This window comes from Phascolarctos cinereus, unplaced genomic scaffold, assembly GCF_003287225.1.
Source record: "Phascolarctos cinereus isolate Bilbo 61053 unplaced genomic scaffold, phaCin_HiC Scaffold_7;HRSCAF=346, whole genome shotgun sequence".
NCBI classification, from domain to species: domain Eukaryota; kingdom Metazoa; phylum Chordata; class Mammalia; order Diprotodontia; family Phascolarctidae; genus Phascolarctos; species Phascolarctos cinereus.
This window is the reverse complement of record NW_027556180.1, coordinates 149,430,681-149,451,714: the sequence shown is the minus strand read 5'-3', so window position 1 is coordinate 149,451,714 and position 21,034 is coordinate 149,430,681. Positions and strand designations below refer to the sequence as shown.

The 21,034-nt window shown below is 39.7% G+C and overlaps 1 protein-coding gene across 1 annotated transcript in view; it reads right to left on the bottom strand.

Annotated features, from left to right (window-relative positions):
• RAP2A (RAP2A, member of RAS oncogene family) overlaps positions 1-19,933 on the bottom strand; it is a 41,662-nt gene extending 21,729 nt beyond the window's left edge. Inside the window, exon 1 of the mRNA XM_020964018.2 lies at positions 19,533-19,933. Within this exon, the coding sequence (XP_020819677.1) occupies positions 19,533-19,846 (314 nt within the window). The 5' untranslated portion in view covers positions 19,847-19,933. The remainder of the gene's footprint in view (positions 1-19,532) is intronic.
• Between the last annotated feature and the right edge of the window lie 1,101 nt (positions 19,934-21,034).

Genomic DNA, 21,034 nt, shown 5'->3' with positions numbered 1-21,034 from the left:
TCCAGGAAATGGTAAGCACATGGAGCCAGGTACGACCAGAGCAGCCCCATGATGAGCACCATCAAGAATATCTTACAGACAACGGTTCCAGTTCTGACACTAATTATTGGTGTATCCTTTGTAACTCCTCTGGGCTCATTTATTCCCCGTTTAGATTCTCATATCTTTTTATTACTGCTCAATATTGATATCCATTGTTGGGCTGTCTACTGGTATTCTTGCTTCAAGTTCTTAGTATTGTAATTAAGTGGTCATTAATTCTTTGTTGTCACTCCAATCTCTTATTCCTGCTGATTCACTCCTCTGGTGCCATACCTTTTATGCCAGCCTAAGTATTTTTATAAATCACCTTTGTATATTGTAAAGTTAATAATCAAACACATATTTCAATATACAAAAAATAAGACTGTATAAGTAACTGTGAACTGCTACAATTTTTTTTTAAAAGAAGCATATACTAAACAAGATAGTAACAAAATTGTCCTGTTGTTATCTCCTGCTGCATGTCTTTTTATTTTTCTGTATGCATTTAAAAATGTTTTATTGATACTCTTGTTTTGGACATATTTCTAACTACCCACACAACACTTTCCCTCCCCATTTCCAAATAGAAGCCCTGCCTTGTAACATATGTGTAGTTCAGCAAACCAAATCACCATAGTCACATCTGAGAATGCATATATCTCATCCTACATCCATCACTATATCCATCACTTGTATTAACCAATGAAGAGTGAAATGGACTCACTTTTCTCACCTGTAAAATTACAGAAAAGTAATTGAAAGCACTATAAATCCAAATATATGCATTCATACCTTCCATTTTCAAAGCAAAAATAAAAACAAATATTCATTGACTATGTACAAGGCTCTGCTATATGTTAAGTATTTAGGATTACAGAAAAATAAGACATAATCTTTAACCCCAAAGGAGTTTACAGTCTAGATGGATAAGTGTTTATAAAATGGAGATAACTTAACAAAATGCAATCATTCAATCTTATTTCAATTTTTGAAGAAGTCAAAATTCTGTATATAGCCATTGAGAGATATATTTTTTTATTTGATTATGCATATTTCTTGGAAATTTTTTTTCTTTTTCTTTCCCAATCCCCCCCCTTTGGATGGGAGGTAGAAATGAAAGAAAATATATTTTTATTTAATGGAGAGAGGTATGAGGTATATGTGTGTGTGCTACACATGTTAAATATTTCACGCATTTTCAGCTGATATCACTATTATTAGTTTTCCTTTTTACAAGAGACTGCTTGTGAAGTAGGAGAATCTGTAAACGTAATATAAAAACAAAATACATCAGTAAAACTTAAGTCAAAATGCTGAATAACAATCTAGGTCTGATAGCATAACTTAAAATTTCTTAGCTAGGTAATATTTATTGAGTACTTACTGGTATATTTACCTATGTCTACGAGAGTTTTTAAACAGGTAGATGACTGATGTTTTAATATTAATTTAAAGGTTTAATGGTTTCATTAGAGTATGTACTTTCTTCATTGTTGAAGACTGTGCTTCTACAACATCATCAATGGGCAGTATTTGTCAGTGGATATGGGTGAAGAAAAATTATCATCTCAACTGGCCTAGTATTTTAATGATCAGTGTCTCCCAAGTTAGCTAGGCTGCTCCTCAGGCGATAGAACACCATACATAGTTAATCCCTCACGGGACCTGTGCTCAAAGCTACAGGGTGCTCCATGAACACAGACTTCTAGAAACCAAGCTCAGCTGCACACCATGGAGAAGGATCAGAGTGAAGTCTTGATGGAGACGGATGCACGGAACACTGGGAAAATCCCACAGGCTTCACTAAAGTCATTACTGCCATATGGAAGAGGAATGGATAAAGCGGCATCTCGCTGCTGCTGATGACTGATAAGTACTTCTGAATTAGCTACCACGTACTCACAGAATCACCACATAGCTTTAGGTACAGCAGACGACACACATTTTCAAAAAGATATGTGTACAGTTGGAATTTGACCACCACGTGAAGTTATCAACAGACTCAAGTTCTCAGAATTACCCAGAGGCCTATAAACATCATAAAGTAGAGGTCCTTGACAGGAAATCTATGAACTCTTAAAAAAATGTATTTTGATAACTGAATTTCAATGTTATGTTCCCTTTGTGATCCTGTGTATTTTAACATTTAAAAGTTTGTAGGCTTCACCAGAATGCCAAAGGGGGTCAATGACACAAAAAAGTTAAGAAATTTGATAATGACCGTTTTTACTGATTTTTGTTTCAATCCACGAAGCAAAGTTGGTTTGTAGATCTTGTTTTATTCAGATTATATTATGGGATAATTGGCAGTCATTTTATTCTACAATTGCTTATCTTTCTCCTTACCTACCATAGGTCCTCTCTCCTTAACCCCTTAACTCTTACATTTATAGTAGATGACTAGCTTCCTGCTTCATGGAAAATATCAGGCCATTTCCTTTAACTTCCTCCATCCATTCCTTAAAATGTCTCAGTATCATCACCCATTTTCCCTCCTTCTTCCCCCCCATCTCAGAAAAAGATATCTCTACTGGGTAGAAAGACTAAAAAACCGCTTTCAGATTTTACCCCTCCCCCCATCTGCTTATAAACAAGTTCCAATCTCCCTAATCTTCATCTCTTCCAAACCAAACACAAAACAGCTTTCCCTGGATCCTTCTAATTGCCTTCACCTACAGTCCCGTCTGGGTCCTTCCTTTCATTGCCATGCCTCTTGAAAAAAAAACCTATATGCCTCATCATCATCAGTTATTTGCTCCTTAATCCTGGCTTCTACTGTTTCCCCCACCCATACTTATACTAGAGTCAAGTTAAACTTATTCCAGAGATCAGGTCATCACTTCTCTGTTCAAAAATTTTAAATGTTATAGTATCTACAATGAATCAAAAAAGCAAAGAGACATAAACCAAAGTGAGAATAATTTGGTGGCACAACAGAAAGAACACCAGGCCTGGAGTCAGGAAGACCTGAATTCAAATCCAGCCTAAGACACTTATTAGTTGTGTGATCCTGGGCAAGTCAGAAATGAACTCTGTTTGCCTCAGTTTCCTCATCTGTAAAATGAGCAGGAGAAGGAAATGGCAAACTATTCCAGTATCTCTGCCAAGAAAACCCAAAACAGAGCCACAATGAATTGGACACAACTGAAATGACTGAACAACAAGGTGATTTCATACAAATTTAAGAGCAGAATGCATTAGATCACAGAACTCAGAGGTCACCTAGTCCATCCCACTTCATTTTAAAGATCAAAAACTGAGAATTTCAATGGGTATTCTTGAAAGTTCAACCAAAACGGACAACGGGCACAAGAATTTGAAAAGCATATTGAAATACCTCATCTGGGGAACAATACCAGAGGTTTCACTGACATTTCAAATATTAAAGAGAAGGGATGTAACCAAAAATTTATAGCATGGTGAGAAAATGGTTGCTCCAAGGTTTTATAAATTTATAGTAAAGCTAGAACTTAAATTCCCCAACTCTGAGCCTGATGTTTCATTATAATATTTCCCACCACATAAAAATTGATTTTTCTATACGGCACCCTACTATAACTTATCATACTGAAGATGGTTATTTGCCAGTTATTTTCCTTTGCAATAAGGTTACTACCCCAGCTAATTATACCTATATTTAATTTAATTAATGTATCACTGAAAGATTATAGTCTTGATACATAGTTCGATACTATCACCATCTATGAAATGATCCCATGTGTGCCAAGATAAACTAGGCATAAAGGAAAACACTCAACATAAGATATACATGTAACACTAAACATGATGTACCCTTTTGAAAGGTCTGCCATCTAATTCATGCAGAGACTCCAGTGGTACAGACTGTAAACTTCGGCTGTCAGATCATTCTGAGAGACTCTTCACAAGAATCACAGACCTAAACCAGAGATCTCAGAGGTCATCTATAGCCTAACCCCCCTAATTTTAGAGTTGAGTAAATTGAGTCCCAGGTAAGTTAAGGAGCCCAAGGTCAGACAAAGAAACATCCAAAGTGGGATCTGAATCCCCTCCCTGTGACTCCAGACTCAGCTTTCTTTCCATTATTATATCTCGTTGCAACCTAATGTGCTAGAAGGCTTAATTTACTGTTTGAAAAATATCATCAGAACATATTATCTTTTCTTTTCCCAGAAGCGACTGACTGGCAGGGCTTTTATACACTGGTTTTATAGAGAGAGAAACTGTGGAGCAATCATCATCACCATCATCCCTAGCATTTATATAGTGCCTACTTATGTGCCAGGTGCTATGCTAAGCATTTCACAAATATTATCTCATTTGGTCCTCACAAGAACCCTGGGAGAGAGGAAGGGAGGTACTGTTATTAACCTTATTTTATAGTTGAGAAAGCTGAGGCCAACAGAGGTTAACTGACTTGGCCAAGGTCATATAGCTGGTGTCTGAGATAGCATTTGAACTCAGGTCTTCTTAATTCCAACCCAACGGCTCTATCAACTGTACCACCTGGCCAGCCTCCATGTGTTAGAGAAGTGACAAAATAAATGGATCCAATTCTATTCAAATATTTGTTAACAATAATTAACAATCAAAATAATCAATAACAATAGCGAGCATTTGTATAGAGTTTTAAGGTTTGCAAAGCATTTTGCCTATATTATTGTCATTAGATCTTTACAACAAATCTGTGAGGTAGGTGTGATTGTCCCTATTTTACAGATGAGATACTGAGGCTAAGAAGGTGAAGTGACTTGACCAGGGTTAGTCACACAGCTAATTTGTGTGTGTGTATATCAGAAGTTAAAACTCCTCCATGGGAAGCACTTTCATGGAAAAGAATCCAATATTACGTCAGAATTAAACTTCATAAATGAAAGAAAAGCACAGACAGGAAAAAATAAAAACTTATCAGAGAAAAGAAGGTTCAACAACATAATCAAATAAAAAATTATAAATCCAGAAGACCATCAAGAAATCCCTCAAGCCATATTTTGTACCTATGTATTATGCTTAACCTACCTCAAAGCAATAAAGGGTCAAATTTCAGTTGGCTTGGCAAACCACCTACTTGGCTGAAATAATTTCTTCACACAATCAGGATATTAATTTACTTTTAACCCAGCACATCCTTAGAGATGTGAGCCCTTTAAGCCAAAATGATTGACTCTTGCACAGAACAATTAGGGAGACTATTGTTAGTATGTCAAATACTTTCTCCATGTGTCTGAATGCAGTGGTCAGCAGCAAAGGAACTGAAAGGCCCTAAGATGGGAAGGAAGGGAGTTTTGCAAGTTGTCTTTGACTATATAAATGCCCAAGAGAAGTACAAGTAAAATGCCTTGCAAACTCTGGGATCAGAGGTTTCTGGGAGGTACCCATATAAGCTGTACCAGTTTAGAAAGAGTAGGAATGCTGAGAAAAACCATTTCATTGCGAATCTGAGGAAAACTATGGTGCTAGAGCTATAGCGGGTTGAAGTAAATATTACTTCCCGGACCAGTCCTGGGACTAAGGTTTCAGGGAAAGTTATGCTCAGTTTGTTTCAGGATCCGGAAGGAAAAGACACTAGAGGCCTAAAATTCGAGGTATCTCTTCTACCACCTCTCAGAGGTTTCTCTGACTTTAATTCAATAAATGTGTAAGTGCCAACTACGGAAAGAATAATGTGCCAGTATTCGAGTGAATTAAGACACGGTCCTCCTCCACACTTGTGTTGATAATCTAGTTGGGGGAGAGAAGGAGAAAAACATTTGGCAGCTCAGGTCTCCTGGAAGCTCTCTTCTCAACCCGGCACAAACCAGACCCCTTTGAATCAGTGAGACTCATAATATTTTTAGAGCTTCATACCCCTTCTTTGTTTACATTCATGCCCCACCCCCTTCTGCAAATATCCAAGTTAAAATTACATATTTTAAAATTAATGTGAACTGAATTTAATCATTTTTGGAGAATTATATAATAACTTTAGAGAAGTAGAAACAAAACCAGAGTTGGGAATCACCAGCCTAAAATCTCTTCTCTTTGTTCTCTCTCTTACTCACAGGCACAGTGGGAAAAGCAACAGATTTGGAGTCAGAGGACTTCCCTTGGAAAAGTCATAACCTTTTAGGGACTCAATTTGTTCAAGTGGAAAATGAGAGTACTAAACTAAATGATCTCTAAATCCTATGACTTTACGTAATAAGTAAATACAACTAGTAGGCATTTCTACCAGCACCTTTCCTTATAGCTGTTAGATGCCCATTATTCAAAACTTGGGCATGTACACGATAAAACAAACTGTCTGTATGTGCGAAAGTATTGGCCACATGGGTTCTGGTTCACATAAAAGCTGAAAGCTATACATTAGAGAACTCAACTAACCAATACATTAAGAGACTTTTTGGAGCCAGATGGTCAGAAATATGTACATGAATTAAACCATCCAACTTTAATCAGGAAATATAACAAAACTATCTTCTTAGTATACTCTATCACAGAAATTCTTGGCAAAAACTACTAAAAATTAACAAAATCCATTTGATAACACTTTATAAAATAAATTAGCACAAGCATTACTAAGTTTTAAAGTACATTTTTCTGCTAATGACTATTTGACAATGCTTTAAAGTTAGAGATAAAATTCATTCACCGAGAACTTAATTATAATTAAAACACTTTTAAAATCTGGTAAATTTTTTCTTTCCCTAGTTAAGAAATGTATCTTGGCATACTACTGATTGACTATAGTGAATGGGCAGGATGAAATCACAAATCTAAACCTTACCCCATCCCTCCTGCCCCACCCCCCAAAAAGACTCCAATATTATATGTATAATGATATGCCATGCCTTCAAAACTTTCCAGCATGAATAAGTAGGGCTGTCCACTAGCTCTAGTCTAATCTACATTCCCTAGATTCTAGGACAGAGCTGGTCTCTAAGAAAGGGCAACACAAGAATCCAGTGACCCACAGCACAGGCAAAACAACAAACATCAAAGTACTGCTTCAGTCCCACTCTTACCTACGCTCTGATTCTAGTAATGAAGCCCTTGCCTTGATTCTTACAAGCAATTCTACCCAGTACACAAGTTTTCCAGTAACCAGTTCCCTTAACTTGTATCCTCATACTGGAGTAGTTGCTGAATATTCCATTTCTTCTGGGACTTGGGTCCTACTTTGTCTATCCCTGATTCTCTAAGAGACTAGAATTTTGACCCTGATCTCTAGTTCTCATGACTAGGTCCTTACTATTTTCTTGAAGGTCATTCATGGGCTACCGTAATCTACATCAATCTCAATCAGATTACTGTGCTGCATCCAACCAATATCAAACATACAATACCATAATACAATACACATTTATTAAGTACCTTCCTCGGTGAGGCACAGTGCTAAGTGCTGGGAATACAGATAACAAAAAAGAGAGAGTCCTTGCCTTCAACAAGCTTACCAATCCAACAGGCGAAGACAAGATACAAAAAGAAGCTAAAAATTGGGAGGGCCAGAGCTAATGATAATGGAATGGAATCCAGAATGCAGCAGATGAGAAATAAAAGTTTCCAGGGTTTCTGAGCCCTCCTTAATGTGGAGACTCTGGGAGGAGTTTTTTGCTCTGACCTCTCTAATCAGAGGGCATCCACTTGTCCCCACCCACCACTATCTATTCCTTAGAGCCAAAAGCTGGCCTGTATGGATTTTCTCCTGCTGCCAGCACAGGTTCAGAGCTGGAGGCTACCTCTGACTCTTCTCAATCTTACAGACCCAATCAATTTCATCTTTCATAACATCTACTAAGTAAGGCCACTCCTTTTTCTCTATTTCTGTAACCACTCTACCTGGCCACATCACTATCTCCCTAAACTACCCTTCTCAACAGCTCCTTATGGGACATTCCAGCCCCACTTTTTCCCTGCCCCAATACATATTTTACATACTAACACAATAAACCTTCTTATGCAAAGATCAGGTCGAGTCTTCTATGGGCTTTGAGGGCTCTTCCAGTCCTGGCTCTAGTTAAGTGAATCTATGACCTTAAGAACTTTCTGGACTAGAATTCCCACTTCTATGCCAAACATTTACAGCCTCCTCCCTCCCCCAAATCTGGTACCCCTGAACCTTTTTAAGTGTACCATACTATTCTTTCTACATACCCTACTGTTCAGTTGTATCTGACTCTTCATAACTCTGTGGACCATCTTGTCCATGGGGTTTCCTAGGCAAAAATACTGGAGTGATTTGCCATTTTCTTCTCCAGTGGGTTAAGGTAAACTGAGTTAAGTGACTTGCCCAGAGTCACACAGCTAGTTAAATGTCTGAGGCTGGATTTGAACTCAGGTCCTCCTGACTCCAGGCCTGGTGCTCAGTCCACTACACCATCTAGCTGCCTCCTATACTCTACAGACCAGCAAAACTGAACTATATTAAACACATGTTGAATTCATACCTCTGTGCTTTTATTTTAACGGCAGATCACAGAATTTTAGAGATAGAAAAGGTCTCATCTAATCTAAACTCTACCCAAAAGGTAATACCCTTTACAACATCCCTGAAGTAGTTGTCCAATCTGTTCCAGAAGTCTGCCAGTAAGAACCCATGATCTCCCAAGGCAAGCCATTTATATTTTGTGGTTTTTTTTTTAAGTAAAATTTTTTCAATGAACAAAGCTATTTTCTCTCCCTTCCACATCTTTCAGTCAATTGGGGGGTGAGAAGGATATTTAAAACAAATATGCACGGTCAAAAAACCCCCCAAATTTGCTAAATCACATTACAAGCCATTAATTTTGGTTAGCTCTAATTTAGTCAACAAGAATTTATTCAGCTCCTATATTCCAATCATTGGCCTCTCTGATGGACAGGAATCATAGGATCATTGATTTAGAACTGGAAGGGACTTGAAGCCACTGAATACAACCATGTAGTTTTGTAGATAAGAAAACTGATAAGAACAGAGGTTGTGCCTTGACAAGGTCACACATCTAGTATGAGTCTCAGGCAAAATCTGAACTCCAGTCATAATTATTCCAAGATTAGTGCTCTCTCAATTATGACACCAAATACATCCTGACCTAGAGCTTAAGATTTGCATCTGCAACTTCCAACCAGTGTTTCCAATCCTACTCTCTCCCACACGATAGTCCTTAAAGAGCTGTCCTATCCCTTATGATTTTTCTCTTCTCAAGATTTAGTTTTGGTTTTTTTTTTTGGTCTGTTTCTTCAACTAGTCTTCATATGAAGATTCAAATTCTACTTTCACAAGAGGCCTTTTCTCGATTTTCCAGCTGCTCCTGTCTCCTCCCTCAGAGACCTGTCTTACAGTTATTTATATGCTGTCTTCCCTATTTGAATGTTTCCTTAGAGGGAGGAGACAATGTTTCTGCCTTTCTTTGTATGCTCAGCACTTAGCACAGTGCCTGGCACATACTAAGTGTTAAATAAACCCTTGTTGATTGAATGACCAAGGATGAATATTACCCTGGATAGATGATGAGCTATCTCTGTTTTAAACCTCCTGAGGAAATGTTTCTTTAAATCTCCAGTGGCAAAATGTTTTAGGCCTGAAATACCTTTAAAATCAAGGATATTCTTCCATTTATCTAACTTGAATGTCTTATACGACATCCCTTTCCTCCGTTTTATTTGCAGTAGACAAGAGATATTCTGCTTATTTGTGCTAAGAATAATGTTATAAAAAGGAGTATGAATTCATATTTCTAATATTCAAAACAATAAAGGATGCTTTACTAAATTACATTTAAAAATAAATATTCTCAGGGTATGCCATCATTTTGCTTAACAACTAAATACCACTTCTCTGTAATAGCCATAGCCTTTACTAACCATCTGTTCCAATGATCTATTTCAGTAGTCACTGCAGTTCTGAATCAGTTTTGAAAGGGCTTGGAGGTTAAAGAGAAAAAAAAGACAAAGGAATCAAAACATTTTGAAAATAAATAATTCTGCCTGAATCTTTTAAATAGGAGACTGTTTCTTTTACTTTTAATAACATGTACTAAGCAGATGATCAGCTCTCTGTCATATAAACTGTAAAACAGGAAGTAAACTGTAATTTGAGAGCTATTTAGCACAAATATAATAGACAGCACTAGATATTTGGAAATGAAAGACTTCAAATCAACACATTTACCACTAAGAAACCCAAAAGTTAATTTTCGGTGAGTTAAAACTTTAAAACTTACTACAGAAAGCACAATATATAATTGTATATATTCAATTTTTACCACTGAACTCAGCTCAGCATTTTGAATGAAAAAGATGCCTAATTTAAAAGTATACTTAATTTACATGTTGTAATCTATTTAAAACAGCTTATTCAGACACAGTTTTCTGCAATGCATGATTAGTTATATTTTTAACAGGCTTAATTATCATTAAGTAACTAAATACATCAAATTTTCAAAGACTTAAGATGCTGATTTCACAATTACTGTACTTCCCTAGCAATGACTTCAGAAGAATATGGAGTTATATTTGGTACAGTTAACTGGAATAACTTAAACTCTAAGAAGCTCATTTTAAATCTTTATTTAATGATAATTAAAATTGAGGATAATAATAGCACTCCATAAAGGCTATCCTCAAAAGACTACCAACAAAAGAAAAATCAAGTAATTCAGGACTTTTTAAAATTACATTTTTCTTACTAGGCAAGTAATCCTAAATAGTAGTTTCAGGTACAAATGTTTTCAGCCCAGTCACTTGAAGCAATATGCACAATTTTTCAAAAAGGATTTTCAATTAAACATAAAGCTACAATATAGTAGGTAACCAGCATTTGAAATAATAAATTCTCAAGCCCACACTTTAGTCCCACCGTCAGGTCTCCTCATACTGTGAAGGTGACCCCGGCTTCTCAAACAATGTGCCGACTGCAAACAGGCTGGTAGGTCTTACCAAAGTGGAAAAGCTTTGAGTGCCAAACTGGTAATGAACTTTATCTTTTGTACAAGATAGATTTGGTGAGAGCTTTATTACCAGGTTGGCATCAGGATAATGAATTTTTTGGCCAAAGCAATTCTTGAGACTGTCCACTAAGTATAAGAGGGATTGCAATCGATTTTCTGTACTGTGAGCATCTATACGAACCGAGTTTTCACATACTGAAAGAAAAAAAGCTCTTGACATAGCTACCTACACACACACACACACACACACACACACACACACACAAAATGTTAGTCATTCTTACTGAAATGTCTTTCATTATATCATTACCACTGTTAGTATTATTAAGTATCTTTAAGAAACTTGATTTTTCTCATTAGATCAGAAAAATATTTTGAGTGAAACAGTCTAATAAAATGATGGTGATCCTTTCATTTCAGTCTTACCTTCAGGTGCTCAACCATCATTGCTCACAGATGATTTCCAAATCTGTTTGTATAGCTATGACTGTTCGCTCAAATTCTAGCCCCACATTAAAACTGCCTGTCCAACAACGTTCTCCTTTAGTATAAGCTATGTGATCTTGAGCATATTACTTTATCTTTCAGAGTCTCAGTTTCCTCATATGTAAAATAAAGTTGGGGATGCAGAATGGGAGAGAGGGGGAGAATGGGGGAAGGGAAAAGGAACAGAAGATTAGATTACCTCTTGAAGTACTATTCCTATTCTATTATCTATTCTACTAACCTCATATTAGCACTTTGCAATTCTCTAATATTCTTAAATAACATTATGTATTATAGTTATGTTTGTATTTTAGCCCTGTAATGATATTATAATGTTCATGAAAATAGGTACTCTGTCTTAAATTTGGTGCATGAGCAGCACACAACTGAACTGAGTTAACAGATACTTAACCAGGTTCCCTCCTAGCTTTATTCATGGTACCATAATCCTAGACATAAAGGCAAAAAAGCTCAGGATCATCTAAAACTTCACTCTTCAACCTCTACTTGGCTTCTACTGATTTTTTTTCCCATAATGTTTCACATATCCTTTCTTTTCTTTCTACTTTCACTGATATCACCATAGTCCTTAACTGGTCTCACAACAGCCCTACACCCACCTACCTCTCCCTGCAACTGATCCCATGAACTGATAACAGATTAATTTTCTTTAAACTCTGAAATACAAACTCACAGAATTACAGAGTTAGACAGTACTGCAGAAGTCCTTTATCTCAGTCCTCTATCTATGACATTCCCAATTGTTATTTATAGGGTCTTCACTCAAAGACCTCCAATGATGGGAAATCCATTATCTTTCAGAGCAACATTGGATAATTGTTTTCAAGCTTTTCCCCCTTAAATCAAGCTTAAATCTCCTTTTCTGCAATTATAACCCATACTCTAGCTGCTGCTTTCTTGAATAAAGCAGAACAAATCTAATCCAATTCTAACATCACAGCCTTTCAAATATCTAAAGACCATTACCATATTTCTCCAAGGTCTTTTATTCACCAGATTAAACCCATTCCTTCAAATGATCCTTGTATGGCAGGATATCCAATCTCCTTACCTTTCCAACTTGTCAATATCCTTCCTAAAATACTGTACCTACCAAAGAAGTGAATACAAGTCTCATTATATGCTGAGACATGTAAACCATAATAGGCCTTATCAGGTCTCTCCACTGGGACATTATGTCTCTTTAAGAGCATTACCTTTCTTGCCTGCACCATCAACTCATGTTAAACTTGTAGTCTAACACAATCCCCAGATTTCTCCCACATAGACCTCACCAGCCTTAGTGCTCCCATCTCTATAAGTTTACATGAAGTTTTTATTTAAAAATGTAAGGCTTTATAGTCATCTCTAGTGAATTTCATACTATTAAACTCATCCCATCATTTTAATTGGCTGATTTTTCTGTGGATGCTGATTCTGTAATCCAAGTAGTAACCACCCCTCCCAGTTGTGTATCATTCACAAACTTAATAAGCATGCCATTCATGCTTCAAGTCACTGGTAAAAAAAAAAAAATGCTAATCACAGGCCATGGACAGATCCCTGGGTGACCAACTAGAGACTGCCTTCCAAGATTACCATCCCATTAAGGACTACTTTTTAGATAAAGCAATCAATTCCAAATGCACTTAAGTGTATTTACTAACATCTAGCTTTGATCAATCTATCAACAAGTATTTATTAGGCTCTTATGTGCTAGGAGCTGGTGATACACGTAGGAAGAATGAAAAGATGCCTCCTCGTGATGAACTTGCCTTCATGTCCCTCCTCTACTCAAACACCTTCAATTGCTCCCACAGCCCCAAAATACCTTTGTGATCTTATCTCACTTTACTACTTTGCCCTACCTCCAAGGCCAGCCACACTAAGCTAGTGTTGTTCAGTTGTTTTTCAGTCATATCTGACTCTTCATGACCCCACTTAGAGTTTTCTTGGCAAAGATATGAGAGTGGTTTGCCATTTCCTTCTTCAGTTCATTTTAGAGATGAGGAAACTGAGACAAACAGAGCTAAGTGACTTGCCCGGGGTCACACAGCTAGTAAGTGTCTGTGGCCAGCACTGAACTAGGAGTCTTCCTGACTCCAGGCCTGGAACTCTACCCAATTCATCACTTAGAAGCCATCTTGAAAAAGAATGCTTTGGTTTTCCTGTTATTGTGGTTTTGCCTATGCTATTTCTTTCATCTAGAATGTCATACTGCCTTCCGTTGTACCCCAAATCTTTCTTATCTTTCAATTCCCAAGCCAAATCTACCTTTTAGATTAAACCTTCTATATTACCAGTATCTGGAAGTGATCTCAAAGGCTTCCTTAAATTCTTTAGCAGAAAGAGGATGGACTCTGGATTGAGGGTTGGGTTCAAGGTCCTGACCTTGGGGGCAAAACACTTAAATCTTCCTGGACCTGGGTTTCCTTATCTATAAAATAAGGAAGTTGATTGGACTAACTGGTTCCTGAGGTGCCTTTCATTCAAGTCCTATGAAATTATCTAATTACCTTGGAGATTATCTCATTTTACAGAGAAAGAAACTGAGGAACAGAAATATTAAGTGTCTTCTGTCGTACAGTAATTATTTGTTAGTATGTATGTGTTCTCAACAAGATGGTACAGGCCTAGAAAATAGAGAACTTAAGACACATGCTGTGTAATTAAAAAAAAAAGTGGGGTCAGAATAAGAAAACAGGTGGGTTCTTTTTTCTTTAGCTCCCATATAAAGCTCATCATAGTAACTTGGGGGTGCCAATGTGGTCATACCTGCCCTGAAAGACAATCACTTTGGCAGCTGGGAAAAGTAAGGGTGGAAGTGGAAGAGAGGTAGGAAACCAACAGGAGTCTATAAGAGTCTAAGTAAGAAGCAGTAAGGGCTTGAACTAAAGTTGTGGCTATGTGAGCAGAAAGAAGGGGTTGGATGTGAGATGTGGAGGCAGAAATAACAAGATTTATCATGTGATTAACAAGAGAGTAGAAAATGAGGAACTGAGGATAACAGTGAGGTTAAGAATCTGGGAGACTAGAAGAATGGCAGAAGTGATTTCGGTAGGCCCAGGTGTAAGAAGAGGAAATAAATTTCAAATAGTGACAAAATTGCTGTTGTCAGTTCTAAGCCATACTGTATCAAGGGCAGTGTTTAGATGTGAAGAGTGGCAAACTCCCTGACAAAATGAAATACTCAAATTATGGTCCTGATAAACTGCTCAGCCTAACAGTAAAAACATCAGTTCCTTATTTATCCAGCATTAATCAAGACTCCATAATCAAGGCCCACATTTTAATAATTCTTTATAGTTCACACAACTCACATCATCTCTGTGAGGTAGATAATGAGTGAAGGTATTATTACCCCTGTTTTACAGATGAGGAAACTGAGACTTAGGTATGTTACATGAATTTGCTAAGGTCACGAGGTCCAGGTTGGAATAGAAACACAAAGGTCCAGGTTGGAATAGAAACACAACTCCTGGCATTCTGACTCTAAGTGGATAACTGAGATAACTACTACCTCATGCTGCTTCTCATGAAATGGAGCAAGTTCGTTCATTTGTAAAGTTTGCTGAAGTACCTAAACTTCTCTTATTTTAAACATTTTTGACAGAAAACACTAAAGATGTATTACATAATCCTGCCCTTCATCAGAGTAAACAATGTAATGTAAACTTCTCTTAATTACTTGCGGTCAACATTATAAACTTGTTCTGCTTAACCCCAGAGAAAAAGAAACAGGAGCAAATTCATATTTGAAAAATCATTATGGATCATTCTGAGTAAGCTCACATGTTACTTGGAAGCAGATTTTTCTCCTTGGTAGGTTAGAAGTTATTAAATATAGCCAATATAAATTAATTGTACCAGAGGCAAATTGAAGCTCAATATAAGCAAGAACTCCCTAACAATTAGAGATGTTCCAAAGTATAACAGGTCGTTTCAGGTGGTTTCAGGCACTAGGTTCCTCTCCATTGAAGGTTTTCAAACAGAAGCTACTGGAGAATCACTTACTGGATGTGTCTTGGTGGGGATTCTTTTTTAGGTTATGGGTTGTACTTTTTTGGGTATGAATATGGCCACTTGAGACCTTTCAATTCTAAAATTTCATGATTCTATGATCAAACTATGCTATGTGACATTTATGGACTCAGGAAACTGAGGTTTGTCCACTTAGCCTTCTCCCCAAACTTATCCCTCATTAAAACTTCTCTATTTCAGTTGAGGACATCACCATAACTTTCAGACATCCAAGCTGGATGTGAATCCTCAGCCTCCCTTCCCTCACATATCTAAGCCTTGTCATTTCTACCTTCATACCATCTCTCACTCTCTACTCCCTTATCTACCACCCTAACTCAGGCCCTCTTACCTCTTGCCCAAAAGGTCCTGCAAAAGTGATTTTCCTAAAGCATGGGTCTGACCAGGTCTCCCTTACTCAAAAATGTCAGTAGTTCCCTATTACTTCTAGGATCACAGAGAAATTTCTCAGTTTGATATTTACAGGTCTTCACAACCTGGCCCTAACCTACCTTTCTGGAGTATATTTGGAGTAACATATTACCACAGCAACTAGGTGGCCAGTGGATAGAGTGCCAGGCATGGGTTCAAGAAGACTCATCTTCCTAAGTTCAAATCTGATCTGTGTGACCCCAGGCATGTCACTTAACCCTGTTTGCCTCAATTTTCTCATCAGTAAAATGGGATGAGGGAAGGAAATGGCAAACCATTCCAGTATCTTTGCCAAGAAAACCCCAAATGGGATCACAAAGAATCAGACATGACTAAAAAATGACTGAACAACATCTTCTCCCACTCTATAATCCAGCCAAACTGCCCTTCTTCCTGTTCTTCACATGACACCCCCTCTCTATGCCTCTGCACTGGCTGATGCCTTGAATATATTCCTTCCTTCCTCTGCCTTGTAAAATGGCTATTCCCTTCAAGAATGTTAACAAGGATCACCTTCTACATGGTTTTCCAGATCCTCACAATTGCTAGTGACTTCTCCAAATTATTGTGTATTTATTATGTGTACATGTAGACTGAAGGCCATACATGCCCACTCCAGAATGTAAGTTCCTAGAGGGCAGGAACTGTTTCACTTTTGTTTTTGTTTATACCCGAGCCTCCAATAGCACTCAATGAATGCTTGTTGATTAAGTTCTATTTCCTTCCTGTTTCCTGTGCTGTCATGTGTCACTTCCTGCTTCAGTGAGCTTCCCTTTAAAGGCTCTTCCATTCCTCTCTGTCAATTTTTAATTTGCAACAAACCTATACACCAGAAAATGAAAACTTACCATTACACCTTAAAAATAGGAATAAATGGAGCAGTGGATAGAGCATTGGCCCTTGATTCAGGAGGACCTGAGTTCACAATGGGCCTCAGACACATAATACTGTGACCCTAAGCAAATGACTTAACCCCACTGCCTAGCCAAAAAACAAAAACAAAAACAAAAATAGAAGTATATAAGCTGTGAGTGAAGATTTAAGGGCTTTTTTTTTTCTTCTTGTAAATGTAAGAGCTAGTGTATTGACTTTGTGACATCAAGGCATGCTGATCAGAGGCTTTTTTTTTTCTCCAAGGCCTTCAATGGCTCCTATTTACCTAAAGAGTGAAGTTGAAACTTCTTGGCCATTTCAGTTCTTCCATGGATTGCTATTCTACCTTCCCAGATTAATCTTATACTACTCACTCTCCTTCATGTATTTTATGCTCCTGCCAACCTTGGATTTCTTCCTGTTCTCTACTCAAATATTTCCATTTCTGCACTTTCCCATCTCCATGACTTTGCTCAGTTTTCCCCAAGTCTAGAATTTACTTCCCCTCCAGCCTTGGCTTGCCTACTGAATTCTTACATTCTATTTTCCCCTTAAATCCTTCCCTGATTCTACCCCTTAATTCTGCCTTTCCCAGGACCTGCTTTCACAGGTCAATGTTTGCATCCCTCTTGCAATATTATTAATTTTCATTGAGTTATTTGTGTATATGTCATTTCCCCTAACTGTAAAGTCTACAGGGTAAATTATCTCTAGCTAGGTTCAACCCAATGCTCTTCATACAGTAACCAATTAGCTCCTGGATGGAAGGAATAAGAAAAGTTCAATTATCTGATATAGTTTGAAAGAAGGACTTGGGAGCATCAAGTCACTACATAAGAACAGGCAATTTCACCAGACAATCTTGCTCTAGAAAACATTTTTTGGCACTGTTCTGTTTTAAAAATGTGAATCCTTACAGATAATACAAACTAATACTAAAGTGTACCACAGAAGTTAATGACATAGCCTCTCTGGGAAGCTAAGTGATCATCTCAAAGATAAAGGGTAAGGAAGCGGAAGAAAGGAGATAAAAAACAATCAGAATCAAAATTTTCAGCTATGCATAAGGCTGAATAATCATTTGGTTTTTCATTTTGTTATTCTGGAAGAAACTTAAAAATTTTAATGCAACTACTGAGTATACTGAGTATGTTACTGAAAAAACTGCTTCTACTTTTCTACGCTCACAAATTGCATTAAAGGTAATCTCATTTTCAATTAATATCTGAGTACTCATTGAATACAGGATACATGGCTCTGGCCCATTCAAAGTAGCTACAGAACCCAACAGAGAATACAATTGTATTCACAATAGATTTACTGTTCTCTTAAAAGTATATGGCATCTGAGTACATCCACATAGGTTGTGGGGGGGAGAGTGTGTGTGTGTGTGTGGGGGGGAACAGTAGGATGAACTAGATGGCAGGGCAAATGAAAACACAAACTAGTGATCAAGCTCTATTATAGATTGTACATTAACAAATTTATCAGCATATCTTCAGAGTTAAGAACTTTAATTACTGATGAGAATCAGAAGAAAATAACGTGATTGCAGATGCCAGAATAAGGTGTCCAAAGTTGGACTGACAATTAGTAAAATTTACAAATACTTTTTTTTTAAATTAGCAAGTTTGATATTGAGATCACTGTGTATGTTAGAATATATAATCTTACAGCAGAGGTTTTTGGTACACATATTTCAAATGCATGAAATGGTCCACAATATAGAAGAAATAAAAAGGATTTCAATTCAATTCAGCAAGCATTTATTAAGCACCTACTATATGCCAGGCACTGAGAAGGGTGTTGGGGATAAAAGCCAGCTAGTGAACTAGCATTTATTAAGCACCTATTATACAAAGGCCAAAAGAAAAAGAAACGAGAAAAATCCCCATTTCAGAAAAAAAGGTACTGAAACTTCCCCTGCAAATCTTACAATGAATTTCCTTTTTGCTAACCATTCGGGAAAGAAAAATCTCCTTTGTAAGTAAAAAAAAAACTCCCTCCAATTTCTTTAAATTCTCTAATAGCCTTTTTATGCGCCCACACGCTAATGTAGGCTATGCATATTTGTAAACCCACAGGGCTTGCGGATAGCTATTGTACCCTTTCTCTATCCAAAATTTTGTTAATAATCATTTTCAAAACTAGCTATTAAGCAAAACGGCAAAAGAGTGAAAATGGCATCAATTCGCTTGCCCTTTCACCTTAACATTTTTGCAATACCCTGTCGTGAAACACAGTAAAACAATTGCTTTTTTTTACCCAAATCACTTGTATTAAAAAAGCAACTATTTTTCCAGAACTTACCTGTCTCCGCCCCTCTCCCCTTTTCCAAACCCCCCCCTTTGGAAAGTCTTTCAACTTTTTTTTTCCCTTTTGGACTCTTTGCCAGCTCTTTTACTCAAAGGATTCGCTAGACCTAAGCTGACAAAATTTTAGTTGGCGAAACAAAGCACGAGCCAAACTTGAAAGCATAACATACCCAACAACATGCACGCGCACACACCACACACACACACACACACAAACAGCCTCAAAGGCCAACACACACACATATACACACACCCAAGGGCACACAAACCCACCCAAAGAGACAATTCCAAGTAGGCGCCCGCTGCGACCCCTCCCCCGACTCCTTTCGGAGCAGGTCTTTCAGGCCGGGTGGCCGCCCCTCCCCTCTATTTCCGACCTGAACTTGTCTGCAGGACCCCCCCCATTCACTGCACTGGGTGGGTTACGCAGGGGGTGGACGGTGGGAAGCCGGGGGTGCCTCCCCAGGGTGGGGTGGGGGGTTCTCCGGCCCCTTACCGCTTGACTCGGATGATCTGGTCCCGCATGGGCTTGATGTCCTGGAAGCTCTGCTGGTTGACCAAGCTGTAGACCAAGATGAAGCCCTGGCCGTTCTTGATGTACAGGTCCCGCATGGAGGCGAACTGCTCCGTGCCCGCCGTGTCCAGGATCTCCAGCACGGACGGGGACGAGTCCACCTCAATCTCCTTGCGGTAGAAGTCCTCGATGGTGGGGTCGTATTTCTCGATGAAGGTGCCGGTCACAAACTGCACAGTGAGGGCGGATTTCCCCACCCCGCCCGAGCCCAGCACCACCACTTTGTACTCGCGCATCGTCCCCCGCCGCCGCCGCCGCCGCCTCCTCGGCCGCCGACATAGACTTACGGCCGCCGAGCCGGGACCCCAGAACGCGCCGCCGCCGCCGCCGCCGCCGCCGTGTCCTCGGGCGGCTGCTGCTGCCGCCGCCGCTGCCGCCGCCCCCACCACCGCCTCGCGGCCGCGGCAGCCCCCTGGGCGGCGGCGGCGGCAGCAGCAGTAGCAGCGCTAGCGGCGGCCCTGGGCATGGACCGCGCTCGGTGGACAGGCAGCCCCGCGAACGCCGCCGGGAGGGAAGCGAGGAGCGGGAGCGGAAGCAGGAGCCGTCGCCGGGCCGCCGCCGCTGGCCCGCAGTGCCCGTGCCGCCGCCGCTCCCCGCCCTCCTTCCTCTGCCGCTTCCTCCACCGCGGCCCGGCGGCGGGCGGCGCGCTAGCTCCCGAGCTGCAGTGCTGCCGGGGGCGGGGCGAGGCGGGGCGAGGCGGGGCCGGCGCCCGGGATGGGAGCTAGCTCCACCCTTCTTCCTCCGTCACCTAGGCAACCCCGAGGCGCCCGCTCCCGGTGCAGCCTGTGGAGCGCCTGAGCTTCCGACCCCAGAAGGGAAAACAAACAAACAAACCAACCTTATCCCACCTCCGCAGGCCCGCACACCCTAACCTAAGCTGGAACAAGTGGAAACGTGCGGCATCCGCTCGTCCAGGTTTTAGCATTTGACCAAGAAAAAGAGCGGGATTGGGGGGCAAGTGCCCCCTGGTCACAAGAGCGTGAACCCCCTTGCGGAAAGGCTTCATTTGGAGGTGACTGTCAGTCCCCCTAAGGGTCGCAGAGAGATGGGCAGGGACTCGTCCTAAGACATAACTCTCCAACTGTGGCTGTATGCTTGTTTTTAAACACGGGATACTGCAGCGGCGTGTGGAAATCACATGCATCCCACAGCCGGGGAAAAGTCATCTCGGCAATCTGTTTCAGCAGGAAGGTCACGCCGGGTCCATCTTCTGCCAAAGCCCGCCCTCCCCCTTGCTTTGCCACTTGTCTCCCACCTCAGTCTGTCCTCTTAATCGCCCGCGATGCTTATCTAGGGCTTCACCCTCTCTTTCTCTCTCTGACCCGCTCCCCCCCCTCCCGCCCCCTGTGTCGGGAGTCGCTAAAGCCCGGAGAATCGGATTCTCCAGGTACTCCCAGCTACACTGAGCATGCCTCTTAGCAACA